The following is a 25,275-nucleotide window of genomic DNA, read 5'->3' on the forward strand; positions in this document are numbered from 1 at the left end:
ATGAGATGGGCTTGCATGTGCAAAAATATAATCTATTATAGATTATTGCTTTATTAGGCAGTCAAATTTATCTTTCAATTTCCCTAACTATATACCAGCAAATGAGATGGGCTTGATGAATGTAATTAACTATATACCAGCAATTGGGTATGTATCATGTGGTCTTGTGGTCCACACAAAGCACAACACAGAAACAGACAATATTATTAAAAGCTTTTGTTCTGTTTTTGGGAGACAAACCCATGGAAAGGGAAAGCAAAAAAGCAATAATCAATACTATTGCAAAATCATGAAAAGCAATAATCAATGGAGCCCCACATTGATGAAGGAAGCCTAATCCTATGGTCCAATAGCCCCACATTGATGAAGACATAGCAAGCAAAAACCCAATTTCGAAAAAGAATTTTAAAACCCTAGGTTTCAAAAATTAAAAGGATCTACCTAAAATTAGATGAACAGAGCATATGACAGTAAAAGAAAACCAAAACTTGAAGCTGACAAAGTCAGGAACTCACCTAATCAAGAGAAGACGAATGTACCAAGCACCAAAAATCAAAAATACTATTTGCAACAGCTCAACTGCTGAACACTGTGTCTCCTTCTTCCTCGATTTGCTTGCACGATCAAAACCCAGGAGTTTCTCGGTCCATTATCTCAAGCACATTGCATTATGATCTTTGTTTGGTGAGCACGTTGGATGAGAGTGTGTTTTGGGAGTGAGGAGTGTTTGATCTGTTTTAGGTTCTATTTTTGATGAGTTTATGTGTTAGAGTAACGTCTCCACTAGAGGTGGGTTACGGAGGAGTAACGGAGGGAATCACAGGTAGGTAAAGTGTCAAAAATGAAACCACGGGTAGGCAAACCATAGGTGGGTAAAGTGTAATTATCCCATATATATGTATGTATATATATATATTATATACAAGATAGAATTTCTACTCTAGTATAGTCTAAGTGTATATATGTATGAAACTCTCTCTTGGAGACTTGAATCCCAACCCTTTCCACCCATACCCCACAAGCATTTATATTTATGGAGTGACCACCGCACCAAGGGTGCGTGGTGGTTATTGATATTTTTCAAAAAGGAATAAGTTTAAGCCATAGTTAAGCATGGATTTAATAAGTAGTTTAGGGTGCAAAACGTGTAGACGAAACGTTTATAGTGCAAAGTGTAATTAAAGGTACAGTTTAGGGTACTAAAGTATAATTTCCTCTTTTTTTTCTTTTTCTTTTTTTATTCTTGTAGAAGTATTTGAAGATAAATAGGGATAAAACCACTTTGAAGATGAGTGGTCCTACAATTACTCAACCACTGATTGAATATTATAGTTACATCCCTCATGATTTAATGCTTTTTATTATTATTTAATGCTTGATTCTATTGAATGTAATTATATTTATTATACATGCTTGTAATTTGTAGTAATGATTACCTTATAGAAATCAAAAGGGGTATATTAAAAAACAATAATACTACAAACACAATTTTGTTTTTTTTATAACAAGTTTCTTAATTATTGATATGGTCAATTGTGAGTGAGGGAGAAAAAGTGATAGGTTCATGAGTTTTAGCTATGTCTACCATTCACACTCAACTTCTTTAATAATTGTGAAATTTTATGCAAAAAGAATTGTGTCCATAGCATTATTGAGTTGAAAGACAAATAAAAATTAGTTCAACTAATATAACTAAATGAAAAGTAAACAAGTTTGTTACTATTTTAAATTAATTTGTATTTAATTCTAATTATGAAATTTTTTGTGAAAACAATTGTCCATATATTATTGAGTAAAAGACAAATAGAAACTAGATCAACTAAAATAACTAATTGCAGGCTCCTCTTGAACCCTTGCTTACTGATTGCAGGCTCCTTTTGAGGAAGTTCCCAAATCTGTGAGTTGAACACGTGTACAGGGAAGCAAATCAATGCGAGAATGCCTTAGCCCATATTGGTAGTAATAGTGATGTCCCTTTCATTTTGTTTGCCCATCCACCGCCTATGGTGGATCGGCTTTGCACCCTGGACATTGAAGGGGCCTTTTGTAATAGACTGATTTAGTTTTAATGCATATATCCTCCTTTACCAAAATAAATAAATAAATAACTAAAATAACTAAATGAAAAGCAAACAAGTTTATTTTTAATGAATACCTTATTTCAAATTATTTTGTATTTAACTGGGTTTAGTAAAAAGTTTGAGTTTTTTTTTTTTTTTTTTTTCAAGTCGGTTTGTGTCTCCAACTAGGTCTAGGAGTTGAAGAACCTACACCCTTTAATAGTAAGAGGTGAATGTCATGGCACGCGCGCGCACGCACACACGCACATATAAAGAAACAATCACACATTTGTTTTGGCCGGTTTCTTCTTCATTATTTTTGTTGTGAAATAATGAAGCTCTTGTCAACAACGATGCATGGCTAAATTACTACTACTTGTTATATTGGTCATTATGATCATGGTGAATGAAGTAGCGGCCAGAGGTAGTGGTGGCTGCGGTGGACACAGAGGCAATGGCCATGGTGGAAGCAGAGGTTGTGGAGGGGTTGGTCATGTACGTAGTTGTGGCACCTCTAATCATACATGCAATGAAATTAAGTGGAGCTGCTTCCAAGTTTGGCAATAGTAACTATAATATGGTTTTCGTAAACGTCACTTACTTTTTAGTTTATGCCATATAGTAATTAATTTTATGATACAATACCAACTCTTTTTTTTAAGAGAGTTTTAATCTATGGCGCTCATTCCTAATAATAGCTCTTTATCATTAAACCAAGACACTTAGACACCAATCAGTTTTTGGTGTAGGCAAGGATTGAACCACAAATCTCTTATACAACCATCAAAGACTTTACCAGTTGAACTAACTGGAACCCACACAATACTAACTCTTTGTTTAAGTTCTAAAAGTAAATTCTGGGGAGAATTGTTGTTGATTGTATGGGGGTTTTGTTAAGTTCAATTCTATTGAGGTTTCTAACTATTCTCTATGGCATGGTTTTATGGTTTGACATGGACTTTGCACTACTGTTTTTTCTTCTTGTCTATTGGACTTATTTGGTTGTTTGTTTAATTGCTTATGGCCTTGGTACATGTCAGTGCTGGTGCACCCTGGGAATTTCCAAAATACCCCTATGTTGACGCCCCAACCCAAGCCCACTAAGCTTGTTTGTGCTTATGCTCTTGTATTTTGCTTATTTTGCACTCATTATTTTTCATCTTTATTTTGTTTGGAATGAGATTTTTGGTGCGGTAGTGGGAAATTATTGAATACTCAGAGAGTACTATAAATATGTGATTTTCTCTCTCATATGAATTGTGGATCTTATTATGAATTTAATTAATAATTTCTCTATTATGTGAAAAGAGAGAATATACATTTATGGTATTCTGAGAGTATTCTATAATTATTTGTGGTAGTGATAGTTTTCTTCCTTGCATCAATACTTTTTTATGAGGATAATTGTCGATGCAATTTGGCTGAGAAAAAGAGAAGAAAAAAATTATTTCACTTCCCTTTCTCCTATGTTAAACGGTGCTACTTATGATTAATTCATCCGACCATTCAAAGATCTGATACATCTACCACTTTCAGCCAATATATTTCCATCTTAGTCCCTATTAGTTACTCTTAAACCATCTATTTATATTTTGTAGAAAGGAATAAGTTTAAGCCTAGCTGATTAAGCATGGATTCAATAACTAAATAACCTTGAAATAGGCAGGGCTGCTTTAATTGTAACCTATTTGCGCACTAGCCATGCTGTTAATGTGTTTTGCCTGGCTATGCATAGCCATATTCTATCTGTTAATTAGGAAAAATTAACCAACGTTCTAATGGTATTGGTTTAGGAAATTTTTTTAAAGTTTTTTTATGAGAGAAGAAAAAATTAATTAATTTTTTTGATGATTTTTAATATTTTTCATAAAAATGATTTAAAGAAAGTATCTAAAATAGTTTATTAACTATAACCCTTGTTAATTATGATTTGCTAGGCTGCTGGACACACATCCACATTAAATATTATTTCGTCTTAGCTTGTCAGAACGTACATTGTACACTATACCTCTCCGTTCCACTTCCTTTTCACTCAAAATCTTTTGTATGTTGTGGATTTCATTTTTGGCTCTCGGAATCCTTGGTGGGACTTGGGAGTGTTAATGTATTGTTTCTTGTAATGGATTTTACTTAAAAAAAAAAAAAAAAAAAAAAAAAAAAAAAAAAAAAGAAAAAGAAAGTGGGTGAGAAAGAAACAGGTTTGGATTGAGCGTTCTTGAATTTAATTTTTTTTTTTTTTTTTAAACAAAGGAATGGTTTGGATACAGCGTTTCAGCTTCTGCTCAAGCTGCGCGTTTCAGCTTTTTTTTTTTTCCCCCCTGAACGCGCCTCTGTCACTGTTCATTGTCCGTGAACGATAATTTTAGGCTTATGAACAGTAAAAAACAGAGTGAACAGTAATTTTTCACACATTAAAAAATTATTTTGCTACAGTGTTTTCAGTTCTCAGTTTCAGCAAAAATACGTTGTATCCAAACGGACTCAAAGTATATATGAAAGTCATAGATAGCAATAGTCCTAAGAGTAGAGTACTATACAGTGCCGGCTGAATAATAGAGCAAAAAATACGGTCGCCTAAGGCCCTAAGTAAAAAAAAGGCCCCTAAATTTGAACCAATAGGGTTATTTATAGTCAATAAATAAAATAATATTTTTTTACTAGATAAAAAACAAATAAAAGAGAGAAAAATGCAACATCCACAATATTTTTCACAACACTTTTACAACTAATGTTAAGTAGTAGGTTGTTATTGATAACAAAAAAAAATAATTATAGTGATATTTTCAAATAGAAAACAAAAAATAACTTAAAACCTAGGATTTGTTGTAAAAAATATTGTGAATGTTGCACTTCTAAAAAAAAAAGAATAATAATAAGAGTTGAGTTTGCAAACTTTTACTAGTTTTATCTAAGTCTACTACTAACACTGCTTTTTTACTTACCACTATCAATCTACCACAACAAGTATGAAAAATTTTGTCAAACTTTTTCTATCTATAAAATTTCTAAAAAAAGAAAAACTTCTACGTAATTCATATTAATTAGTACAAATTTTGCATCTAAAATAAGATAATCAATTTTCGCCTTAGGCCCCTTAATGCATTAAGCCACCATTGGTACTATATATTGGACACCGGCCGGCTTGCTTTCTTGAATTAACATTAGCCTTGTACAATGTCATATTTCAAATACGAGGTCCATACATATAGCTTTTGATCTTTTTAAAAATTATGTATGAGTAGAGTACTGAACATATGAGCCAATTAGACACAGACTAAGAATATGAAGAAGCCCTTCTATACAAGCTTGTGATCTTTGTCCTGATCTTCTCAATCATCCTCTCTTTAACACCACCAACAGTAGTGATAGTGGTGGAGCTATAAAGCATGGGTACTTCATTTGGAGTGTCGTAACTGTATCTTACTCATGTCAGACATGGGACACGCCTAAGACACTTCTAAATACGTGTCACAGTGTTCTTAAAAAAAAAAACACAATTTGCAAGATACAAGAACAAGAGGAATGGATACTCTTTCACAAAACAAAGAGATCATTCGTGCTCTAATAGTAACAGTACAATTAAAAAAATTAATAAATATTATTATTCTTGATATATATTCTAATTTCTAAACATTCTTTAATGGTAATGAATTCACTTTATTACCCACTATTACTCTTAACTTGATATATATTTAACATTATATGAAAAATACTATGCTTAACAATCCATAGAAAATATAAATATATTTATTTATTTATTTAATAATTACTGAATAGACGTGCTTCGTTTATGATTCTATCACATTCTCAAGAGGCTGCAGCATTGTCCCACAAGGCCACAATGTTGCAGACTCCACAATAATTGATTATTTTGGTTCTTTCCTTGTCTTTTTAATTGTCCCTTGTTTTGAAGTGATATTTTCTATCTTATTCACTGTTAGATAGTCGAATAAATATCTATTTCAATGGATTAAGATCTAGCCAAGGTTAAGAAAGGTTCAAATTCAAGCTAAATTATGAGTCAGGTAAGGCATATTCTGTTCTTAAAGATATTTAGATTACTTTAGGGAATCGTTTCCTGAATGTTGTTGAATTTAAAAACCATTCTTGTTTGTAACCCTACCTTTTTTTAATTGCATGTCTAATTCATTCGGATGCTATTGTTTGTTATATTCTCTTAGTATGTTAATGTGTCTCTAACATTTTTTTTTTTTTTTTTTTTTGGTATTATTTGAATTTTACTGGTTGACCCTGAAGCTGACACAGTCTTTAACATTGTCAAGCCTATATGAAGAGTTGTGGTCTGAAATGTAAAGATGATTACATGACAGTAAAAAATTAACCTTTAGCTCCATTTATGGTTCTATAATCTATTTTACTAGTCGCTAACCCGTGCGATGCACGGGAATGCTACCAATTTTTAAAATTAAAAATAAATAAAAATTATATCCATAATAAAAGGACATGAAATATCATTGCTGTCCCAAAAGATGAGCATCAACTATAGTAGAAACATTAATTTGCATTATTCATTCCAGCCATCACGGTTTTTTTTTTTTTTTTTTTTTTTTTTTTGAGTGCAAAACTACTTACTCAAACAATTAAACTAAATATATGAGATGGATTTTTGTCCATATCATCTTTGTAGCTGAAGCTCCTAAAGTGAGAAGAAATGTTAAAGAGAAGAACACATTAGTTCACATTTTAACTATGAAGGAAAAAATAGATCACTGGAACATTAAGATGAACCTCCAAATGATGTGACATTAGAATTGTAACAGCCATCAAGTAATAACAAAATATACATTATGGGTGTTTCTAGCCGTTTTTCTCCTTCCAAATATCATTCCCATATTTCTAGATTAAAAAAATGACACAAAAGGAGTGTATATAATGGAAAGAATAAGTTCACCTACCACATCCAAAGGCACATAGTAGGCCATTCAATATTTTTATATTCAAACAAACAAATAGGGTTAATGGTAGAAATCCATCATAAACAAAGGGGAACTTTCACTTTGCACTCCAAAATATAAATAACTTTCCATTACCATCCCAATTGCACCTAAACATGGAAATTGCACCCCATATTTTGAATGATGATTAAAATTAACGGTCACATGTAATTCACATGACAATAAAATAATTAACGATGATTCAACTATATCTAAACCTTCAGTATATTTTAACATCATATCTTTTGATATTTCAAGTGATGTCAAAGCTAGGACTCTACCAGGCAATGATCCAAAAGCAAAAGTGCCAAAACCTTTATAGAGGCCAAGGATACCATCAGTCCATCAGTCTTCAATTGGTTCTACAAATACAAAATTTGTATTTAAAGCAACACAAAATACAAATTTGTATTAAAGACACAATTTAAAAGCTATAAACACAGTACTTGATCTGATTTAGATAATAAGGAAGTTAAAGCATGAAGTTGGTGGTTTATAATCTATACAAAATTATAATAAACCAAGTGGGCCTTGGCAAATCTCTCACGTAATATAATAACATACCTTAGATCTTTAGAGCTCAAGCATTACACAATACATTATATACATACATACATACATACATACATACATACATACATATATATATAAACAGTAAAGGGATTCATACTTTGATCTCAATCAATTATTATTTAATACTACATCAATTCTAGGGGATCCTAAGGTAGGAAGCAATTTGACACCCATTGATTTTAAAACTCTAAAAGCTGTTTAGGTAGCTTCCCCAGTGAATTAGGCTGCAATGAACTGCACAAACTAATCTTGATACCAATTGTGCTTTTAATGTTGGATGCTCAAGTCTTTCTGAGAAATTACACTGCCTCTTTTAGGTTTTTAACTTTGATGTAAATCTTTTTTTTTTAATTAATAATTATGATAGAATTTTTAAAAAAAACTTATGACATTATTTTCATGATTATAACCCTTATTATTAGTCCAAGATATCAATTAATTTTTTGTATAAGCAGGATTTGTATTCGAGTTCCTGGTCTAAGGACTAAAAAATTATGAGTTGAATTAATGGGAGCCCACCACATTGATCTAAAAGTTATTTCAGAACAACAGAAACTAAAAGACAAAAGAAAAACAAAAGCTTTCTTCTCCATTTTTTGGAAGAATTAGGCCTATGTAAACGTTCCTTTGCCTTCTTCAGCTTGGAACAGGTTGGTAATCTACCATTAAGGCCAGAGAGCTTAAAATTTAAAGATATCCTAACCAAAACCCACCTAGTTATCTTCACAAAGAAGCTTGCAAGCTTGAGAAAAACTCTAGTAGCCTCAACACCTAAATTTTCTCCCTCAATCCCTCTTCACCAGCAAAAGATAAACATATATCATCAGCAATAAAATATGAAAGAAGCCCATGCTATTCCATTATTCCAACTCCCATTCCCCACCCCAGTCTCAGCCTTTTGTTTTCAATTAAGTCTTTCTGGGCTCCATACCAGCTCCCACTCCAAAATTTTCAAATTCACAAATAATAATAAAAATTTCCAACCAAATTCAAAATTATAAAATCTATAGGGCATTCAATAATCAAATAGAAAATAACAAACTAAATCTGAGTTTCCAGCCAGTTATACAACTTAATTGGATGCTTACATAATAATTCAGCCAAAATACTTTGTATTTCAAACAATTGGATCATTTCTAATGTAGTTCAAAAGATGGTTTTTGTCTTCAAGAATTGGGTGCATAATTACTTATAAAGAGAAATAGAAAAGAGAAATGGACTTGACTTTAAAAGTCTTGACAGTCAAGCATGTAGCTATTATGATAAAAGGGCCTGGATTTTCAATAAAGAAGCTTTCCTCAACTTGATTTGCAATTGAACCCCAAAGTGTAAGCTTTAGTTCATTTCCTCTGTTCAAATTTTCCAATGTTACAATGTAAATTCATATAATATAAGTGCATGTATTGGCTTATCAAAAAATGAATATGCGACCATATTCCAATTTCAAATTCTTTCTAGAAACATATTACCAATAAATATGCAATAAACAGTACAAAATAAAGGAAAGACTGGTAAATCCCTGACTATCCTCGTCTTGTAGTTGTATTACCAAATAACTCAGATAACAAAATGCCAAGTCCCTGCCTGCAAAACAGTAAAAATCCAATTTTCAACCAATGTTCAAGAAACATTAATAGAAGAGAAATATTGCAGTGTAGAAAGTTTGAAACAGTGCAGTGTAGTGCAGATTTTAATGAAACAGTCCAATGTAGATTTTTGTGAAACAGTGCAGTGCAGAGTAGATTTTAGTTGTAAAAAAGTGCAGATTTTAGATGTAAAACACAGATTTTATGTTGATTCAGATTTAAACTCACTAAAAATTGAAAATTCAGATTTAATTTCCCTATAATTTTTACAAAACCATCTCAAGCAAGGTAGTTCCAACAATTTTCCTGACTTTCTCATGAATAAAGCTGCTAAGATAGGATGGTATTAGACATCCAATTAAATGAGCAAAAACCTAAAATCAGTGTCATTGTCAACATGAATTACAAAGAATTAAAAAACTTGCCAAAAAATTAAGATTATCTAAATAGGTAGCCTATTGATATAAATCATGCTCTTAATTGCATATGGTCTCCCAATCAATTTAAACACTCTTATACTTCTCACCCCTAATATCTTATTCTTTATTAGAGAGAAGTGTTTTAGTAAGAGGTAATTACCATAAAGCAATCAAACTAAAAAGAATTTGCAACCTCAATCCATACTTAAAAATCCAAAAAGAAACCTAAGAAATCTAAACTATTCTAAGTCTGAACTTAAAACAGTCAAAACATAAACCATGAAACTATATTTTTTCTGCAAAAAAACATTAATAGCTTTTCAGTTGGGTGTAAAGAACCTAAAATGAAATAAATTGAGATCCACAATTTATAAATTGCTTTTTGAGCTACTGTGCACTACATTAAATGGATGAAGAGCCTCCATTTGCAAAACTGATATAACTGATTTAGTGATATATGCCAAATGTGTTTCTGCTCATGTTCACTTACTTTTCTAACCAATGAATATTCATAATTGGGAGAAACCCACCATCAGAATCAACACAGAGAAATTATAATCAACATTAACATTCAAACTCTCTCATGTTCCTTCAATCAAACTATAAAAAACAGAATATTGATTTAAAACAGCAACCATATATTTGTTGTGTGTTTAGAAGAGAGCATACCCAAACAACCTTCAAGGATCCTTTGTTGTTTCTTGAAATAATCAGCTACCCGGTTTCCTTTTCCTACAATTAAATGCATAAGATGAATGAATGCATCAAAAATCATCAAATTTTGATTTTTTTACTTTCCAAAGGAGCTTAACATCAACTATGTCATAGAATAAGAAATTGTTCAATGATATTAAAACTCCGTCCCATAAAAGAAGATTTAAAACAACAACAATATATTTGTTGTGTGTTTAGAAGAAATTTAGCAATTTAGCATATACATATACCACCCTATTACTTGGATTACACACATATAAGAAATTTCAATAAAGATCCCAAGACAAAGGAACGGAATTGATAGTATGTATAGGAATGTGTTTGCGGTTTAATTAAAATCACATGTTAAAGCTCATCTAATCTAATCACCAGCAAACCCTTGGATTTTTACTCATGTTCACTTACTTTTCTAACCAATGAATATTCATAATTGGGAGAAACCCAACATTAGTATCAATACAGAGAAATTATAATCAACATTAACATTCATGAGGTGGCTACCAATTCCCAATCCCTGGTGCAATCCACAATCAACTTTCTCAAAGCCGCATATGTTTCATGAGACTATAAAGGTAATTATGTATGGGTGCACATATTTAATTGCTCCCCAATACTTATAAATAGTGTAATACCCATATCTACCGGTTTTGATATTCTAAGTTATTAAACCATGTCAAATAGCAAGTAAAATGAAAAATGATATTAACACCGACTGAATTAAACAACAGGCAATCAGATATAAAACAGTACATACCCACAACGCTCAACACAACTTTTTGATATTATTGTTGATTGGGCTCCACTGTCAACAAATGCCTGAAACATGGTGAAAATTAGTTGGCAGACTGTGTATGTGATTAGTTCTCAATCAGCAGGGGCTGGAACTAACAATAAAATATAAAGAGGGATGCATAATTCAAAATGATGGGGATATTAATCTGGTTGCATATCATATGCCTGCACAAATCTCATTGAAATATGTTTTTAAACCAGGGCAGTCCCGGTGTGTAAGATGTTTTACATAGGATCACAAAAGTGACACAAGAAACCCTATAAGCCCTTCAGTAATTTCATATTACGCTGAACTGAATAAATTATTCCTAGGATATTTTTCACCATCTAGTTGTTACCTTTAATGGGAAACCATTAACCTCCATGTCCACATACAACATAACCTGAAGAGTTGCATAAGAAACTTTAAAATCAATACAAAAACAAATATATATATATATATATATATATATATATTTATGTATGTAATAGTGATAGCCGGGTTGAAGATAAATAGATAATACATACCACCCTTGCAAAAGCTTCAGGGTTATGTTCCAAGGCAGCGGCCCAATTTTCATCAATTCCTTTCTGCAAATAATCTAGAAGTATTGTCAACTTTTTGATACCATCGAGTTCGGGTTTTAGAAGAGCTCCTGCCGTCTTGCTTTTAGGTTTTTTTTTTTTTTTTTGGTTTTTGAAAAGTTTTTTTTTTGGGTTTATGTTTTTTTTTTTTTTTTTTTTTATAAACTGTGCTGACGTGAAAATTTGTAAGAGCTTCAAAAGCTTCGGTTTTATATATATATATATATATATATATATAGATTAGATAACAAAGCTTCTATACAAGAACTTTCTAGCCAAGCGCATATGGCTACACAAATCTACATATTATAATACTGTCAATGGAATACAGGACACCCTTCAACCTCTATGCCAGGGGCAGTGGGGCAACTTGCAAGTGGGCAGTGATCATCTAAATCCAATCCCCACCACCTTATTCCATTGATGTCTCTAATTTGTAATGTGAAATAGCAAAGGATGGCCATGAAAGCAACTCCAGCATCTAGCCCAGCTGATAGAATGTAATTGTGCCTTGCCCACCAGCCTTTATATCTCCTATACACAAAAAAGTTGAAGAAAATGCCCACAGCACCCCAACATAGGTAGTTCACAGCCCTGGCTGGTGGCATTCCTCCTGATCCACCTATGATGATTGGCATGTTAATGAGCCTTATCCACTTTTTTTCGGGAAACAAGCGTGAGAGTACCCACACAGGCAATGGTGCTAGGAAACCAATGAGAAAGAAATAGTTCATCTTAGAGTACAGGCCTAGCCGGCCAAACATGCGAAGTGGGCTGACTACACCCCATATGATGGAAGCATTGTAGAAAACATCATCTCCAGGGCATGTCCACGGGCTTCCTTCTGGAAGTTTAGATGGTTCACATATATGTTCTACTGAGGTCAAAAGCCACCAAGCTGTGCCGAAGTAGACTGAGGATGCAACTAAAGTTCCCACCAACTACAGCAGGAAACATAGATAAATATTAGTATTTTTACTTTTTAATTTAATATCCAAAGGTTCTAGCAAAATGTTAGTAGTGGATGGTAAATTGAGAACAAGATTTTGTAAATGAAAGAAATCACCTGAACAATAAACATGGATTTTGGAGGAATTTTCATGTAATGGCCTAGCTTGAAGTCTGACAGAAACATTATTGCTTGTGTCATGCTAATGTAGCCATAGGTCTTGAAAGCCACATTTGCAAGAGGTCTCCCAGGATACATGTAACCAATAATCATCTCAGTGATGACATTAAGTCCTGGTTCCTGCAGGCAGATTTTACAATAATGATTAAACACAAAGAACAAGAGGACAGAAAATTATATTCTAAATGCCATACCTGGTTTGTGGTAGCAGTAATTACGCCAATTGGGAGAGTGAAGAATAGAGCCATGACAATTGCTAGCAGGACTCCCCAGTAAGGGAGTTGCAATTGTCCTCCAAAGCCTTCACAAGTAAGAATGGCAAGTCCAACAACAACGATCAATAGTACGTAAAACCACCATTGAGGGACAGGGTCATAGTTTTTCTTCATGAGTCTAGTGTGCACATCCCCAAACTTATCGTTGTATGTTGCCTTTGTTTGTTGCCAGATTTGCCTGCACAAAGAAAGGCAAAGATACATGGAAATCAAACCTCTGAGAGCACAGAGTAACATATATAATAGTTAGTTGCTAGGAAAAATGTAAGTTAAATTGGCAAATTATTATGCACAAATGTTCTTTTCATGGATAATTTCAAAATACCTTCCATGGAACAGTGCAACATGAGAGATTGTTGCAGCCAATACTGCAAAGCTAAGACCATAACCATATACAAAGAAGATGCTGAGATTAATTTTGCTATACCCATCATATCCATCTTGATTGAATTGGAAGGTTGTATCATTCAAAACTACTGAAACATTGTATTTTCCACCATCAGAGTTGAACACGTGTGATGAGTAAATAGGAAATCGCTTTGCTTCATATGAGTTAGTCCAGTAAGCAATAGGAATTACTATGTAGAGAACTATGAAAAACCCAGCCATTATGTTAATGATAGCAAATCCAGGGGTGGCTAAAGGAGATCCTAGGAAACCAGCTACAGTGGACCAATCAAGGGCAAAGGAGCCAATACCAAGCCCACGAAGACCAGAACCAATTTGTTGGGCTGTGACTGAGTCCTTCCATATCCAGCAAACAAAAGACAGAGCAGTTATGGATGGAAACAGATAGTTGGGAACAATATAGTATGAGAAGCTTGTTACAAGGACCACAATGAAGAACTGCAGCCTTGTTAGTCCTCCCTTAGGCCTGGTCTCAACATCATGCAATGCCCTACAGGTTCAAAAATATGACTTGAGAGAGAATGAACTATATTTCCATTGTGCATATATATTATAGAGATAGAGATAGAAGAAGAAGCAAAGTGAGGGACTAGGGGCACCTAAATAGAGAGACTTGAACCAAGTTAGAAGGCCACCACATGTATGGTGAATCAACAAGAAGCTTTCGATATAGTCCTGCCCATCCATATCCTAGCAACTGAATAATCCATAATATTAATACCTTAAGATAGAAAATGAAGTAATTCTAATGACTCTAATCATATAATTTCACTTAGTAAAATACAAACGCAGAAATCACCTGGGTGGTATGACTTAACAAAATAGCTGCCAGAGGATGAATCCCTCGATGATAGAATGCCTTGACAATGGTAATAATACCAACTGCATAAACTGAGTTTGAACCTGAATTGGCAAATATGGTTATCAGGACATGCTCCTTCAAGTTGAAGGGACCTGGATTCAACGAAAAGAACCACTTTGTTCCTGGAATGTGAATAAATTTGTTTGGTAGATATGCTGCCATAAACTTTCCTATTGGAAGTACTACAATTTGGGCTGAAACCGATGATATATATAGTGCATTTTGGCGGTAACCAAAGAATTGATTCAAGAATGCCAGAACAGCACAAGATGTGATCCCCAAAAACCATGTTCGAAATGTCAAGCACGGTAATGTTGGATCATCTGTAATTGGGACTGTGAGTCGAACTTGTTCAATTGGAGAATCATTTACTTCCTCTGCAAAGCCACCAAAAAGAAAGAATATCATATTCATTTGGAAAGGTAAACTTTGCAATCACTTTCAAAGTATAACAATTTCTAGACAGATAGACAAAATCTTTGGAAAGATTATAGGACAGAGTTAGTGAACTATGTACATATCCCAAACTTCTTTTAGTCTAAACATATTTGAAATATGTCTACTACGAATTCAAATCTAAACTAATCATACTTGCTTTTGGCCCATATAGGAGTTTGTTCAACATCAGTTGTCGAAGTATGTTCTTTCTATTGTTCAGTCAATAGAACTTGCAAGCAAGCATTTCTAAAATATATGCTCCACTTCTGGAACATGGTTCATTAATAAGATAATAGACATTTTCAAGCTTGAGAAAGCTCACTATAGAAGAACATATTCTAAACTTTGTGTAATAATTTGGTACTCCTTGACTACAATGGTATTCCACTCTAATAAAAATAAGCCAGCTAATACAAAAACACAAAATAACCACAAAGAGTTATATGGAAAACTTAATTACTCTAGAAGTAATTGGTTTAGAGTACTATGTCAGCTCTAGGAGTACTTAATAAATTTTCATGAACTCTTTAATTATCTTGTCTGTTCAAATTCACACAATTGTATATCAGACCATATTGATTAAAAATAAGAGACATGCATAAAGATGTGATAATTTTGAGCTATAACAGATACTATCTTGTTTTTATTTTCTCCAGGGATATGATGATGTTGCTTTTTTCTGACAAAAAGAAACTCAGAAGGAAAATGTTTACCAGAGCTTTCAGAATAAGTATGGGCAGCTGGATCAAGATTGTTGTGTTGAAAAGATGAAGGAAGCACATTTGTATCTGATTTCTCCATGCTTCACTACCTACACTTCTTTAAAAAAAAAAAATAAGATGAAGCTATATGTTATAAATAAATGAGCTGGTGGTAGCATTAATTCACGTAGGGCTTATTCCTTTCATACGTGTTCGTTACATTTTGTTTTTCTTGGTTTCACTGTCATTCTCTCTTGCTTTCATTTTCATTCTCTTTCAAACATTTTCATGCTTCATTAGTCTCTACCATGAGCTAGAACTCCTAGCAGCCATGAGAGTGTCCTAATCTATTGTACATTTAACACTTCCAATCAAATTGGTTTCTCTCCTTAAAAAGGACTCCATACTATGAACGAAAATTCTAATTACACACTTATTATTGTACACTCCATACAAACTTCCTTTTGAAACATGATTTTATAATTTTAGCAGAAATTATATTTTGAAAACACGATTTCAGCCCATATAGCAATGTGTCACTGTGTTTATAGTAAGTGCATAATAAAGAGTGCGTTACTATCTATTATGAAACCTCGTCCCCACTCCAATGGCAAACAGACCAGGATCATAAGCTTTCCACACATCGCATCGATTTTGATACCACTTGCTAGTAAGATTTTCGTCCACTTGTAGTACACCACCATCAAATCTGATACCACCTGTTAAGACAATAACAACAAATTAAGGGTCGTGAAACTACATGCATGTTGACACGTTACATTAACTTAAAAGGCTTAAGTTTTTTTTATATGTTTGGATTAATTTATGCTAATTTTAATCACTCATTTATGTTACTTAATTCTCACCATACAAAAAAAAAAAAAAAAAAAAAAAATTCTTACCATACAAGGTTGATCATCCATACTTACTTGAATAATTTTTAGGTACTCTCGGAGTACAAAGAATAATGCTTTTTCCTCTCACATTTATAGTTGAGTTCACTCATTAAATTCATGATAGAGTCTATCATAAATATGAGAGAAGGGAGCACAATTTCTTTGTACTCCGTGAACCTAAGAATTTTCCCTCATACCTTAAATGATTCTTGGAATATCTAGTGGTTGGCATGATGCCAAAACTATGTTCTCTTTTCTAATTGAATAAGAAATCAACATTTAAAGTCAAAATAAAAGAGATTAGACTAACTAATAAATCTATGATTCATAGGATCTGATTTTTGTTTAGGGTATTTATAATCCACCTTTGCTCTCTCTCTCTCTCTCTCTCTCTCTCTCTCTCTCTCTCTCTCTCTCTCTCTCTCTCACAAAGATAATAACAATGACAAGATACCTTAATAATAACTAGCTTGTAACCTTATGTATATACATGAATACACTTAAAGATATACAATAAAATCCATAATATAATTCTTATATCTATATATATATATATAATTTAAATACTATTGATAATTATTTTTATATTTTGTTAACTATTTAAAAAAAAATTGTAAGGATATTATTAGGTATAAAATGTAAATTGTCCATTTTTTTTATATAAAATTATTGTGAAGCTTTTTTTTTTTTTTTTTTACGATTCATTTATTTTAGACTCTTTGGTTTTTGTACATAATAACTCACTTGGATGAATATTTATGATGTGATCCCACATTTAATTCTAAAATTAAAAAATAAAACTCTTTAAGAATAAATAATTTAGGACACATGGCGCAAAATTGAAACTCTAATTTGGAATTTTAATTTGAGTTTTTCTTAATTTCACCTACTATTATTATTATTATTATTATTATCACCCTCAACCAAGAAAAGCCAAATCTTATTTGATCATATTTTTTAATAAAAATAATTTTTTAACAATTTTGCATTCAACCACTACATTAATTACACGGAAAAGGAATCCTCCTAAAACTAGAATCCTCTTCACGACAAGTTCTAAGAGCATTCTCATCAAAGAATGCAAATATTTTAGTATTTAATATCTCAAAATCCTACTTTATCAATTTTAACATACCACTTTACAATACACGCAACATCAAATATTTTATTTTTTTACAACTTCATTTAAATAATATTATTTTTATTTTACTACTATGTCTCTCTCTTTCTCTAATGAAACCCACCACTTTCTTCTCAGTCCAAGCAACCCCAGTCACAGCCACACCCACGAATAACCACTGCCACCCACCACCACCATAAAAAATAATAAAATAATAAAAATAAAAATAAACCACCAGCCGGCAGCCACCAAAATCACAAACCCAAACCCACAACCTTATCACCATCGAAACCCACATCCTCATACCACCATTAACCAAAAAAACAAAAACAAAAACAACCTAGAGACCCACGACTGCCACAACTAGTACTGCCTCAGCCACAACAACCACACCTTAGTCACGATCACCCATTGTCGCAGCCACAGTCACACCCCCAACCACCACAATCACAACAAATTGCAACCATCACATCCAAAAAAAAAATTAATCACCCAAAAACACCATCAATGCCACCCACAACTTGCAAATTCAAACCCCACCATCACAGCCCAGCCTCACCCCAATACCAACAGCCACCACAAAACCCACCACCCACAAACCCTAATCTTAACCCCAACCAAAACCCACCACTACCCACCCACCCCATTCTCAACCCCAACTAAAACCCACCACCCCGATCTCAACCCCATCAAAACTGTCGTCGAGGCACCACCGATAACCACCAAATCAGACCCATGAAATCCACCAAATCATGACCACAATCGCCGAACCACCACCGTGCCTCATGACCACAATCGCCGACCACAAACCCTTGAAGCTTAACGGAGAGCAGATGGGCTTCAGAACAGAGGCAACGTGATGAAAAAGGAAGGGAGATGATGCCTGAGTTATGAGGGAGAACCAAAGAACGAGAGGGAGAGTCTGAGAAAGTGAACAAGAGTGATGATGAGAGTAAGCCATGTCTGAGGAGAGAGAGAATTAGAAATCAATAAAATATTATAACATCTTGCTATAGTGCACTCTCAAAAATGAGAGTGCACTGTAGTAAGATGGCAAATCTTTTAGCATATGCAAGTTTTGATGGAGTGGGTTTTTTGGGTTTCAATTGCTAAAATTTAATTTTTAGCATTTTTGCATTCTTTGATGAGAATGCTCTAATATGTTTTCAAATGATGCATAAAATTGTCAGTGTGTTGGTTGTCCATGTGCGGCAATTGAAGTACTTGAAGAACAAAAAGAACAAAAAACTTACAAAGGGCACCAATGGGGTGCTAGCCAAAAACCATCCAAAAGTTAAGTTAGTGATAGAAAAATCTCCAATAACTCAAAAGTGTAAGAGTTAGGAAATTTCACATACCTTGGAGAAGAGGATATGGAGTTAATGTTCCGAGATCTTAGGGCTTTTTTTCCCATACCAGAAGGATACGAATATGTAGAAGGATCTTTGGACATGGTGTACAAGTTCTTTCCATATAGAGATGCATGAGTGGAGAACACGCAAAGGGTGTGGGACTAAGTGTAATCCATTGTCAATATTCGGTAACCCGACGAGTACTTTCCTACCCAATGGTGAATGTGAGTAGAGAGCATGGTTGACGTTGCGTCTTAATCAACCTGAAGGGTAAAAGGATACCAAAGGGCAATCCAAACCTGAAGGATAAAAGGGGATTGATGAGCAATCCAAACTTGAAGGGTAAAAGGAGACTGAAGGGCAATCCAAACTCGAAGGGTAAAAGGGGATTGATAAGCAATCCAAACTCGAAGGGTAAAAGGTGACCAAAGGGTAATCCAAACCTGAAGGGTAAAAGGGGACCGATGAGCAATCCAAACCTAAAGGGTAAAAGGGGAATGGGGGCAACCAATAAATTATGGCTTTTGCTCATTAATTAGAGTCATAAATTATTAACAAATACATTTTTAAAAAAAATATATATAATTATGCCTAAACATCACATATAGTTTTAAGAGTCCTGTTAATAGGGGCATCCATTAATAAAGCATTTCATGGCAAGTATTTTTCCACTTTTAAATAAGAGAAATGATATGTCCATAATATTTTCACAACTTTTTCACAGCAAATTCTAAGTTGTAAGTTGTTTCTAGTAGTTATTAGTGGGCAAAAAAGTAATTTCAATATTAGGAAAAAAAATTATAACCAACAACAACTTACCACCTATGATTTATTGTGAAAATGTTATGGACGCAGCACTTTACTTTAAATAAACATATTAATAAGAAGAGCATTCTCATTGGGTAATGTAAAACCCATCAAAATACAAAATACATGATATTGTTAACAAAATATGCATAAAAATACCAACATCGCATTTTGCATAAATCTTTACAACTTGCTACAATGGTTATGTAAATAGGGTTTGGTTAACAAGTACCTTTACAACATTTGTTTATGAACCATTTTAAGAAACTTTTTACTACTTCCATGGAAAATATAAAAAGCTATCAAAAATGTCTTTTTTTTTTTCTTTTTCTGTAAAAAATTTTAAAAAATATTTTCTAAATCAATGCCGTTAGGGTATCTATTAACTTTTCCCACATAGATATGCATAACTACTAGCATAGTGAAAAAGTTTTTATTTATTTTTCATTCTATCTCGCCTCTAATGCCTGGCTCTTTTCTCTCTCCCACTATAGCATATTAGCATTAATATAATATTATTATTTTAATGTGATATATTGTAAAATAAAGAATGAAATGTAAAAAATAATGTAAAAGTGGTTATATATAAAATTAATTAATTAAATTTTTTAAAAAGAAAATACATTTTTTAAAACATAAGGGGATGGGAATGCTCTAAACTAACGCAAGCTACTACTATCTTTGGATTCAAGAGACAAAAGTTTGAAATTGGTTTGGTTTTAAAGGATCAAAGAAGGAATAACATATTGGAATCTTCCACATCGGCTAGAAAACAGGGCATTAAAATAATAAGACAAATTTGTGGAAATTTAGGCCTTTAGCTCCACAAATTATTCAATAGGGTGAAAAGGAACATTTATGAGCCTAAACAAATTCTGAAGGGACACAGATCCTGTTGTGAGTTGTCACATTCACAGAGCATCATCTTGCATACTACTATGAATTGGAATGAGAAAAATCACTCAAACATGATTCGTTATCTTCTGTAGTTTGCCATCACTTTGTCCTTTTAACAATTTTAATTCACAGCTTCAAAATGTCCCCAGTAGGTTTGCCAGTCTAGTCCTTATCTTTATTGCAAGTTGTGCATGAGTCATGACATCCCTTGTGAGAGGGAAGTATAGTGAGTTGGGTGCATGTAATAGATTATTCTTTTAATAGTCCGTCTCTAATATCGTTCTTAAATGAATCTCTGCTCAACTTTCTAGAAATTATTCATCAAAACCAATATTCTTTAAATTCAATTTCTGGGTGACTTGCTCATTGATTGGCCCCATAAGCATTTTCACCCTAATTTCATGACTATCTTATTGCATTTTCCTTTTCTTTTTTTCATAGTAGGTTTACATTTACTGCACAACATACACAAACATATCAATTAGAAAATTTCTAAACATTTTTTGGCAATACATAGGCATTTCTTTATGGGCCAGGAATAATTCTATGTTTGCCATAATGAGAGTAAATGCTCCCAAAAGTCCAAACTTATACAGTATATAATTGAGATAAAACCTAGGGAATAGAGATCCATGCGCGGTGCAATCACAACACACACGGCCTACACATCTTATAGTAGGCTTGGCCAAGGTTTGCCAAGGCCTAAGGATGGAGATTTATTGCTTTAGTAAGAGTAATTAGTGATATATTATGCATACCAGCACAGGGTCATGGATGATGGAAATAAAACTCCCCTTTCTCTTTAAGGTTTCAGTTATGTTTCACAAGCTGCATATGTCATATGTGATTTTATTATTATTTAAAAATAATAATTGTTTATATATATATATATGTTGAAATGCCTTGAATTGTAATGTCGGTGGATTCACATTACAAGCAAGCATTAAATGCTATCTTGCATGAATTGTCAGAAAGCAGGGAACAAAATCTAGCATACAATCTTGGCAATGAATGCTTACATGCCTATGTTAGAGAGTCCAAATCTTCTGTCCCATTTTATCTATTCCATTCTATACTCCACCAATAAATACATGCCACGTGTCCGCCTATTTAATTAAATTTGACTTTTCTTATTTTAATTATCTAAAATAAAATAACACCTCACACCAGCCATCACCACCCACCATCAACCTTCGTTGGCACCGTCCTCCGTCCTCCAACCGCCTTTCGCCTACTGCCGACCTCCAACGTCATCAGCATCGCCAGCCACGGCCAACCCACCTATTTAATTAAATCCAACCCCATCCCCACCGTTCCTTTCAAACCCATCAACCAAGTGAAACCCATGTTTCAATGTTCAAACCCAAGCCAATATCATCACCTTCAACCCACCACCACCACCATCAACCTTCATCGGTACCAGTCAGTGACGCCACCAACATCTCTGGTCACTGCCAAACATCATATCTCCGGTCCGCACCATCAATCTCAAACCCACCAACTACCATAGTTGAAACCCATGTTTCATCACCATAGCTAAAACCCATGTTTCAAACCCATTCCTCATTCTCTCTTTTTTTTTTTTTTTTTTTCTCTTCCTAGTCTCCTGGACTACTTTTCTGTTTTTGCTCTTTAATTTTCATTTTCATTCTCTTTTATTTCCTGGTTTTTATACTATTACCAAACCCATTTTGTGCTAGTTCTCTTTGATTTTTTTTTTTGTCTTTCGTTGATTCAATGATTTAGTTTCTCTTTGGAGTTTGGTTATTAGGATTTAATGATATTGGCTTGGGTTTGAAACATGGGTTTCTAGTTGGTCGGTTTGAAAGCAACAGTGGGGATGGGGTTAGATTTAATTTAATAGGTGGGTTGGCTATGGCTGGCGATGCTGACAACATCGGAGGTCGGCAGTAGGCAGACAGCGACCGGAGGACGGAGGCTGGTGCCGGCGGAGGTTGATGGTGTGTGGTGATGGCCGGTGTGAGGTGTTATTTTATTTTAGATAATTAAAATAAGAAAAGTCAAATTTAATTAAATAGGTGGACACGTGATGTGTGTTTATTGGTGGAGTATAGAGTAGAACAGAGAAAATGGGACAGAAGATTTGGACTCAAAGTGTGGCTTGATCAACAAAGCCAAAGATTTGCAATTCAGCAAATAAGCATACGTGAAGAAACTCTACACTCTTGCATTAAATGTTGCATGGATTCTTGGCCAGTATTGTGGACTTCCTTAACAATAGAAGTCTTGCATGTGTTGAAACTATTTGTATTACGGCTGAACATCTAGCTATAAATAGATGGTGAATTTGGAAGAAGATGCAAGAGAGAATTCCTATAAGAGATAGTAAAAAGAGAACTCATAAAAAAAAAATAATAAATAAATAGAGTAAAAAGAGCTTCTTTTGTGTGTGCACCAACAATAGGAAGTTAAAGTGTCCTACAACTTTTGTCTAAATACAATAAGGTGTTCTCTATTTATTTAGAGAGAACCAATGATGTATTTGGAGTTTGGGTTTATGTGAAAGCATCTTCAAGCTACTATTGTAATCTCTGAAGTTATAGTGAAACTTTATTTTGTCGCCTCCCGTTGATGTAAGCATATTGCAAAACCACGTAAATTTCTTGTGTCATATTTTTTCTTCTCTCTCTTCTTTAACCTTGTGTAAACAGATTGTTTCACCAATTTACACAACAATAATATATATATATATATGAGATGGGTTCAAGTTACACTTGATGTAACTCTAAAGAGTTACACATTTTCTAAACCATTGGATTTAAGTAAATCCAACGGTCAAAAAAGACACTTGAAAGCTCGAAAATGTGTTGAAAACACAAGAGCTTGTTTAGACCCCCAATTAAAAGATGACGGCTAGATTGCTTTTACTCTAACTTATCTAAGTGCAAAACAAGAGTAAATGAAGCGCAATCAACCGATACTACTCTAGTGCATAAACATGAACAACAAACAATAAAAGTAAAGCACAAATGTAATGGAAGAGAGATGCAAATATAAGATAACACGGCGATATGTAATCGAAGAGGAAACCGAAAAACTCGGCGAAAAACCTCTCTACTACCCTCCAAGCGGTAAATCGATCCACAAGACAATAAGTTGGGATACACGAATACCAAGAGACCTTCCAAGCCTAATCTACCCAATGTACCTAAGCCCTCCAAGCTCCTACTCCAACAAGGCTTCTCGGAACTGTGTCTTGTCTAGCTTTTCGAATCTTGCAATATGCTCGATTGCATCCACCAAGCCTCACTGACTTCTTTTGACAAAACCCCAAAGCTTCCCAAACTCCAAAACACTCTCTACACTCTGAAAAGGTGTGGGTTGTGTTTAGATACAAATCTCCTCTCAAGGTATAACAATGGGAGAGGGAAGGAGAAGAGGTTACAATAATTTCTCACTAAGGATGAGTAGCTCTCTCTCTCTAAAAGATGGGTGTATGTGTTTTAGAAAACCTATTTAGGATTTTTCTCTCTAAATGACCTCATTTACATTTATGGGTAATGAAGGTATATATAATATTATTGAAGGGTAAGAAAGTCACACTTAAAAATCCTCTAGGCAGAGAGTCTCGCGGGTATCTCACAAGAAGGTCTTACTCGCGAAATTGAAAGTTTAGCACGACTCTTCAACTTCCAGTCATATGCTTCTCACACGTCCTTTTCGTGGGAACCCTTCTCGCGAACTTCTCTCGAGTTAGTTGCAAAATGCACTGATCTTCACTTAAGCTTGAGTCTTCACCAACTTAATACTAAACCCAATACAATAAAATCCCACAAAATACAAGGAACAAAATTAAAGCAATTACAACACTTTTTGTCATGGAATAAAGCCAACATAAAACATAGTTGTAAATCACAACTTTACAACACTCATTAATACTAATATTCTTATTAGGATCTCATTTATTATTTTGTATTTATGACATTCCATACTTATCTCTAAAATCAAAAACTGGTATATGTTCTCTCTGCTCTCTCTTTCTCCTCCATTGCCCTTACGGTTATAAACCATGGATTTTTGGATTTTTGGCTTACACTTCATTGCCCACTTTCCTTTATGACAAGAAATAAATCAAGAATTACAAATCTTAGACAAAATGGCATAACAACGTAATTAACACTGTAAGAGACGGTAACTTGGTATAGTGATAATTTTCTCGCACAACCCATAAGACAACACATGATAAATTGCCTTTCATTCATATTATTTTCAAATCCTCTAGATTAGGCTATATTTGAGATCTCACCTACAGAGTTTATGAACTACAGCAATTAATCTCTAAGAATTTTCGCCAAGTTTATAGTTTTGGATATTTCAAGTGAACCTCCTGGAAACTAAACAATGTTTCAAAGTAACAAATCCAAAAAAGTTACACCTGGCATTATGAATTATTTCCCTATGGCAGTGTTGGTGGAAGAGTGATGGAGGAGAAAGAGAGAGCAGAGAGAACATATACCAATTGTTGATTTTAGAGATAAGTATGGAATGTCATAAATAAGGGATAATAAATGAGATCTTAATCAGAATACTAGCATTAATGAGTGCCTTTTTTTTACCCGTTGGATCTACTTAAATCCAATTATTTAAAAAAATGTGTAACTTGAACCGCATCTCTCTATATATATATATATATATATATATATAAAGAAATGTGTGGAAAGTCGTGGTTGGTAGAGCAAAAGGTATAACACTTAGAATGGGAGAGA

General features: G+C 33.6%; 1 protein-coding gene across 2 annotated transcripts in view; it reads right to left on the reverse strand.

Annotated features, from left to right (window-relative positions):
* The window catches only part of LOC126726856 (oligopeptide transporter 1-like), a 67,719-nt gene extending 52,069 nt beyond the window's left edge, over positions 1-15,650 (reverse strand). Inside the window, exons 1-7 of one of the 2 annotated variants that reach the window (XM_050432261.1) lie at positions 15,489-15,650; positions 14,275-14,714; positions 14,075-14,172; positions 13,393-13,965; positions 12,987-13,245; positions 12,730-12,912; positions 11,888-12,604 (exon numbers count right to left, since the gene is read on the reverse strand). In XM_050432261.1, coding sequence (XP_050288218.1) covers positions 11,981-12,604; positions 12,730-12,912; positions 12,987-13,245; positions 13,393-13,965; positions 14,075-14,172; positions 14,275-14,714; positions 15,489-15,576 — 2,265 coding nt within the window. In that variant the 5' untranslated portion in view covers positions 15,577-15,650 and the 3' untranslated portion in view covers positions 11,888-11,980. Of the gene's footprint in view, positions 1-11,887; positions 12,605-12,729; positions 12,913-12,986; positions 13,246-13,392; positions 13,966-14,074; positions 14,173-14,274; positions 14,715-15,488 lie in introns of those variants that run through there. The other variant, XM_050432262.1, reaches the window with a different exon arrangement.
* Positions 15,651-25,275: the final 9,625 nt, after the last annotated feature.

The sequence above is a fragment of the Quercus robur genome, chromosome 5 (assembly GCF_932294415.1).
Source record: "Quercus robur chromosome 5, dhQueRobu3.1, whole genome shotgun sequence".
NCBI classification, from domain to species: Eukaryota; Viridiplantae; Streptophyta; class Magnoliopsida; order Fagales; family Fagaceae; genus Quercus; species Quercus robur.